We start from the raw sequence: 13,810 nt of genomic DNA on the forward strand, positions 1-13,810 counted from the left end.
CACAGTGTGGTACCGGGGGGAGCTGCAGGTGGGAAGCCCAGGACAAGGACAGAGGACAGAAGCTCTCCTTGTCCTACTTGATTGCCACTGAGAAACTAAGGGCCAACAGCCCCTGCCACTTCAGCATGCTTCAGCACAAGTCCTAGGGCACTGACTTCTTCAGCAAGGCCGACTGCACCTTGCAAACTCCAACACACATCCCACAACTCCCAGATGAATCCAACTGGTCACTGGCCTGGGCATAAAGCACAAAACTCAAAAGCACAATCCCAGAAAACTGAAAAGCCCCAGCCACCTCATCTCTAGCCTTTCCTCCCAGCTTCTCTCTTTTGATAAAGGTTTGACAGAGGCTTCCTCCTCCCCAGCCCTTTCCCTGGCAGACTCCCGCAGCATCCCCGTAGGAGAAGCCCACTTAGCACTGCCGCCTTGCCATTCGGTTAGATGCTGTGACAGTCCTAGGCCGCCTGCTCAAGTAATATATCAAGCTCCCTTTGAGAGTAGTAAAACTGTGAGCATCTCTTTCTCTGGAGTTTTAGTGTACACTTTGCTAATAAAGATGTTTTTGGCACCTAATGTGGATTACAGCTGTGTTTGTTGTGAGCATCCACGAATTCACCTCTGTCAGCACCAAGCGCAGGTGCTAATCTGCAAAGATCCCTGAAAAGGCTGTGGTCAAACCCCAGTTGCTTCCTCCAGGGAGTGTGGGGCTAATGGAGCCCACGTGCAGGTCTTACAGGGCAAGGATGGGGCCGGCGGGGGCTTTGCTGAGCTATTCCTTCCCAATAGGATGCAGGTTCAGGCTCAGTAGCAATTTGCAAAATTTTTCTACAAGACCAGCCTGCTGCTGTTCTCCTGCATGTAAGAAATAACCTCACAAACAGACCTCAGGCAATGATTACACTCAGAGTCCTTGCAGCAAGGAGGACTTCAGATGAGCACAGGGATACCTAAAGTCCAAACTACATCTCTTGCTGAAGGGGACACAACTCCTGTCCAAATGAGACAGTTCTTCAGGAGGGCTAGACCCAGGATCACCCACAATGGACCCCGTATGGCCCTGAGTGGCGAGGACAAGACTCCTTGCCTTCAGCATTGGGTTAAACCTGGCCTTTAATGGCCTTAAGCTGCACCAGGGGAGGTTCAGGCTGGTATCAGGAAGAATTTCTTTACTGAAAGGGTTGTCAGGCATTGGAACAGCCTGCCCAGGGAGGTGGTGGAGTCACCATCCCTGGAGGTGTTTAAGAGACAGGTACATGTTGTACTTAGGGACATGGTTTAGTGGCGTTGACAGAGGTAGGACAAAGGTTGGACTCGAGGATCTTGAAGGTCTCTTCCAACCGAAACTGTTCTATGATCCTATTCTATGAAACCTGCCTCTCCCCAGCTGATCTCGCTCCATGGGGCAGCACTGGGGGCTAAAATCAGCCCCCTGCCCAGGCCCCAGGCAGGCACCGTCCCACAAAGTGGCTATTTATAACCCGGGCCAGCCCAGGTTTTGGCTGGCAGCAGCCGGGACACCTCCTCCCCCTCCCATGCCTCAGCCTAGAGAGCCAGGACGCCTCGAGGCCTTCCCAGGACAGGACACTTGGCCTTTAGTTACCCAATGCGGTTTATTTCCCCGTTCTCGGTGCACAGCACCGGGGGAGCGCCCGCACCTCATGCCAGGGCCTGGGGCACCCGCCTGGCCCTGCCGTGAGGCAGCCAAGCTGCCCTGCACCGGGCAGCAGCTCCCTCGGAAGCCAGTACCCACCTGAGCCCCTTCCCCTAGCAAGGCGCCGGGCACACGCCAGTGCTGCTGCATGCTACCAAAACTAACCCCCCATAATTAAGCTTCAGTTAATTAGCGACAAGCCCGTCGCCAACCGCCAATTGGCGGAGGCGGGACTCGAACGCGCGGCACCAACGTGCGCCTGAAGTGGCCCCGGCCCGACTCGGGCTGACGTGACTGACGCCGCTTCCAGCCAATCGACTGTCAATAAGGGCTCAAGATCCCGCCTCGAGCTACTGCGACCCCTGGTAGCCAGTAAGACGTCGAAAACGAGCGTGGCCACCCTCCGGGGCGGGGTCAAACGCAACGGTAGGTTATCTCAGCCAGAAGGTGAGCGTCCATTTGGAATGAAGGGCAAAGTAACCAATAGAAGACCGAAAAAGGCAAAACGGACGGATAACGTACCCAATAAGTTCTTGAGACTCTGAGTGACAGGCAATACAGCCAACCCGCACCCAGGGGGCGGGGCTCCCCGCGTGGCTTCCGTTCCCGTTGTGTGAGGGGCCGAATCCCAAACGGCCTCCGCGCTGCTCCTGCTGCCGCCGGGGTCTGGAGCCGGGTCTGGGGGCGCGGCGCCGAGCTGCGGCCTCCCCCGCTCCCCGCCGCCTCTCCGGCCTCGCTGCGTCCCGGCCGGCCGCGCTCCTCCTCTCCTCCGGCCCGCTTCGCCATCCCGCTCCCTTCAGTCGGGCCCATCGCTCCCTTCCGAGCCCAGGCCGGGCCCCTCTTCGGCCAAGCCCGCTGCCCGCCTCAGCCCCGCCGCTACCCGGGGCCCCCTTGGCCGAGCCATGTCGCTGCACGGGAAGCGGAAGGAGATCTACAAATATGAGGCGCCCTGGACCGTGTACGCCATGAACTGGAGCGTCCGGCCGGACAAGCGGTTCCGTCTGGCGCTGGGCAGCTTCGTGGAGGAGTATAACAACAAGGTGGGGAGAGGCGGCGGCCGAGCCCGGCTCTACCGGCAGCGGGCGGCGGGGCTGGGGCAGAGTGAGCGGGAGGAGGGGGCCGACCCTCTTCATCCCAGTGGTTCAAGCGGCTCCCCAGTCCCAGGCACGGTTGGTGTGGCTGGAGGGAGTCTTCGTGCCTTGCTGTCGGCGCTGGGAGCTGTGTAGAGCCTTCAGACGTTCCTCTGAAGTGCAGGGTGTCGGCCTAAATTCAGGCTGGTTTCCTTCCTGCGAGTCCCCAGCTGTTGGGAGACTGAGGGACTGGGGGTGGGAAGAGCCATGGGGGCTGCTGCTGGCTGCCTCTCAGCCAGGAAAGTCCCCTAGCTTGAGCATACCTGGGTTTTTTTCAGTATGAAAGAAAGTTTATGGCCAGGACTAAAGTTTGCACATATACAGGATGTGTTGAGACTGTGTTGGAAATGTTGTGCTGTTCTTGTACTTTCTTGCTGTGGACAACTTCTGTATGATAACTTTTTTCGTAAGTATTTAAACCACTTCCACTGATTCCTTGGTACCTTTACTTTTCTCTGAGAACAAGAGTGTAATGAGGCATGAGATTATATCTTCGGTGGTTCCCTGCCAGATATAAGCAGAGAACCTTACACTGGTAATAAGAGACTACGTGTTCACCTCTAAACACTTACACAGTCATTTCTGAACAGATTTTAGTGTGCTAGTTTGATACAATGAATGCACATAAATGGAAGAGAGATGAGGAAATGGACATAACTATAGAGCATGCTGAAATTTCTGTGAAACTAAGATTTTGCAAATACAGCTTTACGTGTTTATAGCGTGTGTGCTTGGTAGCTCTGTCAAGCTGTTCAGTGGAGGTTGTGGAAAATAATGTCAGGAAGTTGGTGTTGGGGATTGGGCTTTATGCGAGGATGTCATGAGAGGAGGCAACAGTAAGGCAGGGGTGACATCTCGTACGGTGGTTGAATTACTGCACTTGCAGCAGTCTTAGACATGATACTTCTACTGAACACTTTGTAGTCCAGCCAGTATGAGTTGTCTCCTTATGCTGGTGAGCGCTGTTGCGGTTCTGAGAGTACTGCTGGGGAAAGGCAGATCCTCGAGCTCGAAAACTTTCCATTTGTTTAAAGACCAACTTGAAAATGATTTTGTAGCCTGTACTCTGGGAAGATGAAGTAACAAACTTGCAAACAGCTTTTTGTTTAGAGGTGGTAGAATTGGTTAATGAGGGGGTATACATTTATGTTGCCTTTACCTCCTTAAGTTTGGACCATTCCCTGGGATTCCTCTCAGTTATGGCATGATCAGGCTTCAAGTGTAAAGCAGTTGAGTCAACCCCTCTCTTTTCTAGCCTTTGCACTCACAGTTGTTGCAGGCAGAAGTTGTGTAGGACTAGGTAAATTCCTGCTCTCTGTAAATGTTCCCCAGGGCTTCTCTTGACCTCTGAGCTTCAGGAATAACTATTCTGTTGACTTCAGTCCATATAAGCACCACATGCTATGAGATCTATGTGGTGTAAAGAGTTGGAAACTAATGCGTGAGAATGAGATGCCAGTCTGGATGCTGCTCCTATAGAAATAAAGCTGATGTATGATTAAAAATGAAGCTTGTACAATAAATGCAGTGAAACGTAACCTTCGCTTTGCTGAGAGGTTTTGCTGTGTGTCTGATATTTCAAAGAGAGGCGGATGGTGTTGTGTTTTTCTTGTTTGATGCTTTTTGTAGTGCTTCGGTACAGCCTTCCACTGTAGGGAGAGAGTTAACAGAGCTGGCTTGGGTAATTGCAAGTGTTGTTATTGCTTAGGGTATTGATGTTGTCTGCATGACTTTGGGGACCAGAACAAGCTTGGGAGTGGTGGTTCATCTGCGTTGCCTTTATGACATCTTAGTACGACTCTTGCAGCTTTGCTGAATCTTTTAGAGGGTACTGGAACTTTCAGGGAATAGCTTCATGCTCCAGATTGGGAGCTCTTGGACAGATAGTGTGCGATTGTGCTAGGTGCACGCTAGTTGGAAACTTTCAGCTTCAGCTTTTGTCCGTGTAAGTGGTGTAACTAAAGGAACAAAGGGAAAGAACTGGAGCTACCCTGTTTAAGTAGTCCATAACATTGTGCTGCAAAGGGTCTGGAGCAGTTGGTTTTCTAGCCTGAGTTCTGGGGTAAGCAGAAATTTAAGATTTTTTCAGGGTGTGTGTGAAGGCTTTGTCCTCCTGCATAATTTGCCCTTCACAGTTGAGATGTTTTATATTGCCAGCTTCTGACATCAAAATACACTTGTAGGTACAGTTGGCACTAATTAAAAGGATAATGAAAACTCATTTTCATTTCAGCTTTCTCTTTGCGCTCATAACTTTAAAGGTTTCTGACAAGCTCCAAACAACATTTCTGTTCCTGATGTTGCAATGACTTGTTCCAAATAACTGGCTTTCTTCCTTACCCTTAATACACTAAAAAAAAAAAATAATAAAATAGCCTGGAGTAGCAATTCTAGCTTGCTTGAAATCTAACCAAATAGGTGAATCTTCCTTTTCCTTGTTACTCTTCTGTTATAGGGTTTCTTTTTAAAAAGATTCTTTTAAAAAGGCTTAATGCACCAAGTGTTCATGGCAGCGGAAGTGCTCACTGTAAGGGAATTACAGTGAAAGAAAGAGGAGAGATTCTTGTCTCATTTGTCTCCGTGATTCTCTATTTCTGTAATAATTATCGGAGCTTGAAGTACTTCTGGGTTACATATAGAAAATGCCTGTTTACACCTGTGTTTCGTGGGGAACTCAAATCAATTGACTGCCAAACCCTAATTTACTGCTGTCCCCAGTTCCCAGACTCTTATAACCTCTGTCGGCCCCCATGCTATCAAGCTGTACAGCATACCAGAAGGCTAGTTGCCAAGAACTGTTTGAACCCCAAAGGAATTTTGTTGCAGCTTCTACCCCTTTGCTGATCAAATCACTGGTACAAGAAGAGAGATTACTTGCTCCAGTTGGAAGAATTAAAATTACTTGGGGTAGTGTTTCTTGAACTTCTTGGATTAGGAAACTGCTGTCAGCCTTTATAATGTCTTGTGGATCCCTGGTGTAATGGGAGGGAACGGAGGAGTTCATAAATCTCACTGTTAACGCGGTTCTGCAGGCTCCTGGTTATGGCTTCATGGATCAGGAAATGTCAGGAAAGGCTGATTTGGGGATCTATCTGCAAGACGAAACTGGAGTCCAGTTTAGAAGACGGTAGAGGGTGGTGCTGTCCACTGCTCGCTCCCACGGCTGGAGCCGACTGACGGGTCATGACCACGTGCTCCCCAGGTTGCCCCTTCTGAACAGCGCTGCGAATCAGAGAGCGTTCAGGGGGGCTGTTTCACCAGAGGGTCATTTTCTCTGTAAGGTTTAGAGCTGCAAAGAAAAATAGATTGCATGTTGAAGATTAATTGGTGCAGAGAGATCTTTCTGATTGTACGTGACCCTAAAATAATTGTGAAATGTTGTTGTTAGTAGTTACTAATTAGATTAAAGGGATATAGAGAGTTTTTATTAAAAAAAAAAAAAAGTACTGTAGACTTACTTAACTGTCCTTCAAACCATGCAAGAAAAAGAAGTAAGCTGTTACCAAATTCTGCATTGTTTAATTCTGTGTCTGATTCTTTTGGATCATGTTGGAGAGAGATGTAATTTTTTAGGAGTTAAGGAATGCTGATTAAAGGCACTTCTTGACTCAGATGCACTGTTGCAATTAAGCCTTAAATTGATAAAGGCTTGGATTGTGATGGGAAAATCCACATCCAGTTTATCTTGATGTATTGGAGAAATAAAGAATTGTTTAAGCATTCCTACCTACTGTTGTAGTGTAATTACAAAACTAATGGAGATCAAACACACTGGTCTTGGTTTTCCCACTGGAATGAGCTACAGGTAGAATAGTTCTGTTTGTATCCAGGCTGACAGTTCCTTTCCTGTTGGCGTCACCTCAGTCTTACCTGGGCTGGACTTCAGGCACTCCTCTGTGCGGTAGCTGGCAGCAGCAAATCTTGCCTCGCGTGCAGGAGGGAGAGGCAGGGCTCTAATATAATCAGCATCCTGCAAAGAATTCCATCGTTCATCTCCTCGTGTTCAAGAGGATGAATGGAGGGATTCTGTAATCACTGTCTGTGATCAGGTCCAAAGAGAAGAGGCATACCTTTGAATGTGCTGAGCTAGGAAAGAACAGAGCTGCTCAGGCGGTATCTGCTGCTCCTGTCTCCCAGCAGACCAGCGTCTCCTGCTCCGAGTTACCACAGGCTGCTGCCAGGTCTGACAGTCAGTGTCACACACCTGATCTTCAGCAGTTGCCAGGAGCTCTGGTGTTGCTAATGCAGTTTTTGTTCTCTAACCCGGCCTGCACCTAAAAATGTCAAAGATCACAAAGACACTGGATTGCTACGCAATCATGGCTCTTTCTTCAGATCTGAGGAGGGGTTAAACGTGAATGCGCAGTGCAGGAAGGTGTAAACTCACACCAATGAAAGTGGGTCCTTTGCTGTTTGAGATTTGCTTCTGGTTCTGAGTATGTTGATTGCTTTGTGTAGGTTTAATACACTCATATTGAGCTGAAAACAGCATAAGCAAATGAGAAGAAATGATTAGAGGTCATTTGTCTTCTGATCCTGACCTTGCCACACGATTTTGTATCACCAAGGACAATTTGCTTTCTTTGTAAAATCCGCTTAGTATTTCTGATCCCTAAAGGAGTCAGAAAGCTATTTGTCAATCACTTCAGAAGACTGGGAGATTCTTCACTGATTCATACTAGAGTGTGAAGTGTAATAAAGAGTAGCTGTGATAAAGAGGGTGCAGGGCAGACAAATACACGGTTTTTAGAAGCATACTTGGGTACATCTCTTAGGATTTGTTGTGGGGTGAAAAGGATGGATTGTCTCATTGTGGCAGGGGGCAAGGTTTGCATTTGTTAAGAGCATCTCTAAATGGGCTCATAACGGCTCATGTTATAGTTTAAGATCCACCAAAGCATTTGTTGGTTTTCTGTTAGGTGGAAAAAAAATATGGTAGATTTCTGATCTAGTTAAATGTGTAGTTTATTCACCAGATTGTTTACCTCAGAATATTTAGGATTTTTCCAGATAAACATCTTAGAAAAAAAGTCCATTAAGCCACTGCTTCCAGGAGGAGGCTGCTGTGTGGAAAGTACTAGGAATTTCCTGCTGTGAGCAGCTACAAACTAATTGTAGTGAGTTGTCCCCATAATGTTTGTGTTTGAACAGCGCTCAGCACAGTGGGGCTCTCATCCTGTCTAGGTCTTGTAGTCACTGCTAGGTTAAAGGTATCCTCCCAGCACCATATTGTTCTCTGAACACTTTCTGACATGTCAATATTTTTCTAATAACATAATGTCTGGGACTTCAAGCATTACTTCAGGTGTTGTCATGACCGAGCTATGTGGAGATCATTCCTGTTTGCTGTATCTTACATTGCTCTCACAACTGGGCAAGTCAGCCCTTCCCACTGTGCCATCACTGTGCAAAAAACCTGATTTGGAATTCAGTTACCTAGAATCTTTCAGCAGACCTGCCTTCTTGGTCTTTTCACACAAAACATTTGAATAATTATGTAAATATTGTAGCTTGCCAATTCTTGTTTTAAGTTTGAATTCTATTTTACTTTCTGACTCTGATGTGATTAATCTGTGTCTTAATTTCATGCAGTTGTGACAGAATGTTTTGGGTGATGTGATGCTGAGAACAGCTTGATAGCTAGTGACATGATCTGTCACAATCTGCAGGGTCATGGCCGAGAATTCCGTGATATGGGCTTTAATTGGGGGTGGTTGTCGTGCGCACTACAGCTTGTCCTGCTCTCTGAAGATGACATTGTCAGCATCGGCTCAGTTAAAGAGGAGTTGGAATAATGCTTGTGCCGTCTAAGTCTGTGATTTAAACTAGGCTTTGCAGTGTGGGAAAGAGAAGGGTGGTCTTTAATCCTTTAAGATTGGATTTCAATTCATTTGAGATCATCTCTTCAAAGCAAAGCACTGTGGTGATTATGTATACTTCACTTCGCTTACATGCCCCAGCTAGGAAGCAAAGCTTTAATGATTTCTCATTCCATTGACGTGATGGTCCTTTTATATTGTCCTTGAGGTTACAGGAGGTGTCCTTCCAAAATACACTCGAGTCTTAATGCTGTAATTATAAATAAGTATTTTGATACAATGCTTTCTTTTAAATATGGCTTCTTACAGGTGCAGCTTGTTGGTTTGGATGAAGAGAGCTCAGAATTCATTTGCAGGAACACCTTTGATCACCCCTACCCTACCACAAAGCTCATGTGGATCCCGGACACCAAGGGAGTATATCCAGACCTCTTGGCAACCAGTGGTGACTATCTGCGAGTGTGGAGGGTGAGTAAATCCTCCCTAGAAAAAGATGAACCATGGTATTAATTGTGTTGCATACTGATCTCTTTTTCACTTGAGACCAGATTTTTTGAAGTGAGTTATTTTCCTTTCAGGGTGTCTTGCCCTTGCTTCAGTGTGGAGGTTAAGACATAAAATCAAGTCAGAGCACTTGATAATTTGTTTTCTTAACTGCAATAATGTGAAGACTATAGGAGAAGCAGAATTACTGTGTAGTTGCTGTTTTAACCACCTTATTGATGATAGAGATGGTGATTGTATTTTCCAGAACTTTAGGATGTAAAGCTGAGAGGAAAGAAACCCAGGATTAACACCTTATGTTTTGGAAGTGCAAGTGGAACAAGTCATGTGATATTGCTATTTAAGTCAGATGTTTCACTTTTTCTGAAGGTGGGTGAAACAGAGACCCGGCTGGAGTGTTTGCTGAACAATAACAAGAACTCTGACTTCTGTGCTCCACTAACATCGTTTGACTGGAATGAGGTGGATCCTTACCTTCTAGGTGAGACTGGCAAAAAGCTACGTTTTCAGCATGGAGAATCATGCTTTTGAATTTACTCCGGTGAAGTCTGACCTGTGACTGACTGCTGTGTCATTGCACTGGTTAATTTGATAACTAACCAGTGGACAAACTTCTACATTGTAGAAACTGACATTGTCTTAGGTTAAAAAGCAAACAAAACAAACAAAAAAAAAAAGAAAACTGAGCAGCTCATGGAGACTTTTTTTGCATTGAAAGTACAGAATGGGTCACTCAAGTTGGACTAGGGATGTTCCTTATTTACAGACAGGGAGTCTCAGTCTTCAGGACTGGTGAGCTGTCATTGTAGTGCTCAGCAAAGATGTACATGAACTGCTGTGACTTATTTCAGTGTGTTCTGGAGTGGATAGAAAACCGTGTACCGAGCTTTGTCTTTTCTGAAGCCATTTCAGCAGCAGGAGTAAAGCCAGGAGCCCTTAATTCAGTTGGAGGAGGGGGCTGAATGCTTAAGGTTTAATTATAGCCCATGGGACAAACCGTGAATCCAGGATGACTGATCCAGCAGAGGTTTGTTTCCCAGAAGAGCGCAGCCATCTATGTCAGGGGGATTTGCCCAGAGATTAACAGCGATAATATGTCTTAGTAATTATTTACTACATGATTTATTTTTTTGCGTGTTGCATCTCTCATCTCTTAAGAGCTTTACTGCTAGCCCCACCTTCAGTCCACAGAAACAATCAATTAATGATAATGCGCTATCGCAACACTATGATTGCATTTTGGTTCTGGCACGCACATGAGTCTTACAGGATGGGAAAGTTTATCTCGGAGTTGCATCAGGCTTCTGAATAGATTAAAGTAGACATGAGCTATTTACACTTTATTCCTGTGTGGAAGACTATTTCTACAGCTAAAAGGTTGGGTCATTGAGTTGCGTGGTAGACTGTTGGCTGTTTGACATTCTTGATTTTTAATTGTATGCTGCTCTGTAGCTATTTCGATCTTTAGGTGTTGTGGGATATTACGTTAATCCAGTAAGTGATTAAATAATTTGTGATAATACTAATTTTGCTAACAGAAGTGGTTTTGTTTCAGGTACCTCTAGTATTGACACAACCTGCACAATTTGGGGTCTGGAGACAGGACAGGTTCTGGGAAGAGTAAATCTGGTCTCTGGCCATGTGAAGACCCAGCTTATTGCGCATGACAAAGAGGTGACAGCTTTTTTTGATTGCTTACGTTGCATGTTTTTTAAGCAGTAGAAAAGGAACAGAACTCTTCTGTGTTCCTCACTTTTCTTGAAAAACCTAATGATCCTAAAAGATAATTTATCTAAGATTAAGATATACAGTTTTGAGTACCAAACTAATTAAAACTGTACTTTTGGCTATCAAAACTACTCTGTTTACTCATCATTCTCACTGAGAATATGCTTGTTTTACTAGATCATGCTTCAGAATATTTTAGAAAAATGAAGTAAAACATCAAACTGGAATTGAAATCAACCACATATCAAAGGCAATAAACAACTTGCCAGATTCTTTGGTCTTAACATAATATTACTTTTCAGCAATTAATGTAAAAAATTTGAGTCTGGAATATTGAAATGTTTAGTTTCAGTGAATGATCCTATAATGACATAACCCTTAAGGGTTTTTTCCCCTCCGTTTGTCAAGTGTAATAACTAAAAACTTGCTAGGAACATCAGGTATTTGACAGATATGTCGCAACTAGATCTGCTATCCATACGTAAAATCCGTTTTACTGTGAATCAGGAGGCGGGGTGCTCACTAAAACTATGGTTGTGTTTTTCTCTGCCCTGTTGCTGAGCAGGTGTATGACATAGCGTTTAGCCGTGCAGGTGGTGGGAGAGATATGTTCGCTTCAGTTGGTGCAGATGGCTCAGTGAGGATGTTCGATCTCCGTCATCTGGAACACAGCACCATCATTTACGAGGACCCACAGCACCATCCGTTGCTGCGTCTCTGCTGGAATAAGCAGGATCCCAACTATCTTGCTACAATGGCCATGGACGGCATGGAGGTAAGGCAGCAGCTCGTCTTCTGTAGGTGCTAGCAGTTGTGATTTTTTTGGGGAGGTGGCTTTGGTACTAATTAGTAGTCAGTTCTTTACAGTAAGGGAGTGGGGTCAGTACCTGACCTGGAGTATGATTAAGGACCAGACCAATTCTTAGTGCACTAACCTCAGTAGGAGTTAAAGGGATAACTTTGGCGTTATAAACTTTGAGATCTCTATGGCTTGTGTGGATTTCAGCTGGTTTTCAAGAGGGGTCTGAGCCGGTTGGGCAATAGTTTTCACATAAAACCTTAACTGCAAGGGTTTGAATCACCTTGTTCTTTCTCAGTTCAGTGCACAAGGCCGAGTATCTTAGTTTGTCACCTGTGCTGCTTCAGGGAGGCACTATTTGTTTGCCCCCATTACCTGACTCACAAGCTCTCCCTGTAAGGTCTGACTTCTTGAGACACACTAACGAGCAAGAAGCTATTCTTTGATAACAGTGTTTGCTTGCCAACCGCATCCTTTAGGAAAGGGCTGTATTTATAGCCTTGGCTCAAAGCACTTGGTTTTCTGAAGAAAAAAATAAAAAAATGCAAGTTATTAATTTAGTTGATTTTTGTTTCTGAAGGTTGTGATTCTAGATGTCAGAGTTCCCTGCACTCCTGTTGCCAGGTTAAACAACCACAGAGCATGTGTAAATGGAATTGCTTGGGCACCTCATTCTTCCTGCCACATTTGTACAGCAGGTGAGTGTGATCCATCCCTATCCAGCTGTGCTGGGGGGTCTCTGAGAGTCTCTCACTCTATTTGCAAAATCCTCTCTCTCCAAAAGTTTATGCAGTTCTCTGCCTGCCTTTTGCTAAAGAATACCTGCGGTTTAGAAGCCCTTTATTAATGATTTTTACGGAAATAGACACCCACTGGAGCTTATTGTGTGGAAGTAGTGAGCCCAGTGCCCAAACTGTGCATCTCCTTTGCACATAAGCTGTATTATTTTAGTGCTCCTTATTTTTTTTTTTGCAATCTAGTTCTTAAATGTTTTCAATTGATGTGAGTTCCACTGATCATTTGGTTTTCAGCTCTCTCATGGATAATGTATAGTGATCTAAGATTCTTTTTTTGGAGCATAGTTGTATTATTGTATCTCTGGCTTGAATACTCATCAGGACTGCAACAGCCATATCCTATAGAGCTTCTTGAACTATATGCCTGTTAGTAACCACGTATGGAGATCTTGGTATAGTTTAATTTTACTTCCAGTTCTCTCCTCCATTTGCAGCGGATGACCATCAGGCTCTCATCTGGGATATCCAGCAAATGCCTCGTGCCATTGAGGACCCTATCTTGGCCTATACAGCAGAGGGAGAAATCAACAATGTACAGTGGGCATCAACTCAGCCAGACTGGATAGCTATCTGCTACAACAACTGCCTGGAGATTTTGAGAGTGTAACATAACTGCTTCATGCCGCATTGAGGCAGGGCTGTATAATTACCCCTCCCCTCTAAAGTAAGAACAACACAAGTCAAGTGGCCAGTATCTGTTGTTGCTTTGCATCTACTGTTACAAGAAACTGTTACAAGAATCAGTGGCAGGTGTCTCCTGTCTCTCCAAGACTCTAAAATGCAGAGACATGCTGAGCCTCTTGGACCTTTTGGGTTCTGGTTTTCCTTTTTTTTTCCCCTCCTCCCTCAGTTAAAGTTCTGTATATTTGTTTGTTGACTGTATTAATAAGCTTGCAGACTTTTAAGTTGCTGCGTATGTCCATGTGTTTGTCAGCAGGCTGAGGCAGCACATCAACTAGTTTAATAGATACAGGTGCAAAACAAGGTGGGGGGAAAAAAAGACGTTGACGCTAACAGCCACCTTGGCAGGAATCTTTATCATTCCTGTTGTTGCTGCCTCTAAACTGTTTAAACATTTGTACGTTTTTTATATATTGGGCTAACTTTCTATTGAGTAAGGTTTTTCTCCCTAATTCTTACTTTTGATATGTGATCCACTTCCATATGCCCAAAGCAGGATCTATTTGTTGATACCAATCACAATAACGCTGCAGGCTCCCTGGCAGTAAAGGCCTGCCAGAATTAACTGTTGCCTTGGCTCTCTACACCTGGTTACCTGGCCAGAATTTTCTGGTGCTGTGAAGTACTTGTTGCACAATTTCTTTACACTTTTCTGATGCTAGAGGCAGTTGTTACTATGGTAGGCCTTATTTTTAAATTAT

General features: G+C 45.2%; 1 protein-coding gene across 1 annotated transcript; it reads left to right on the forward strand.

Moving 5' to 3' along the window:
- The first annotated feature begins 2,553 nt into the window (after window positions 1–2,553).
- DCAF7 (DDB1 and CUL4 associated factor 7) lies at window positions 2,554–13,035 on the forward strand. The gene is made up of 7 exons (XM_009948776.2): window positions 2,554–2,691; window positions 8,910–9,068; window positions 9,474–9,585; window positions 10,660–10,778; window positions 11,398–11,607; window positions 12,212–12,329; window positions 12,863–13,035. Exons 1-7 carry the CDS (start codon window positions 2,554–2,556, stop codon window positions 13,033–13,035), a joined length of 1,029 nt encoding a protein of 342 aa, XP_009947078.1.
- The last annotated feature ends 775 nt before the right edge of the window (window positions 13,036–13,810 follow it).

The sequence above is a fragment of the Leptosomus discolor genome, chromosome 25, assembly GCF_034619465.1.
Source record: "Leptosomus discolor isolate bLepDis1 chromosome 25, bLepDis1.hap2, whole genome shotgun sequence".
Classification (NCBI taxonomy): Eukaryota; Metazoa; Chordata; class Aves; order Leptosomiformes; family Leptosomidae; genus Leptosomus; species Leptosomus discolor.

Excerpts from the sequence above, each read along its gene's own strand:
- DCAF7 (XM_009948776.2), top strand. The coding sequence starts at position 2,554 with ATGTCGCTGCACGGGAAGCGGAAGGAGATCTACAAATATGAGGCGCCC. Across the intron at positions 9,586-10,659 it reads GGTGGATCCTTACCTTCTAG|GTACCTCTAGTATTGACACA; the intron begins GTGAGACTGGCA and ends GTTTTGTTTCAG. Across the intron at positions 12,330-12,862 it reads CTGCCACATTTGTACAGCAG|CGGATGACCATCAGGCTCTC; the intron begins GTGAGTGTGATC and ends CTCCATTTGCAG.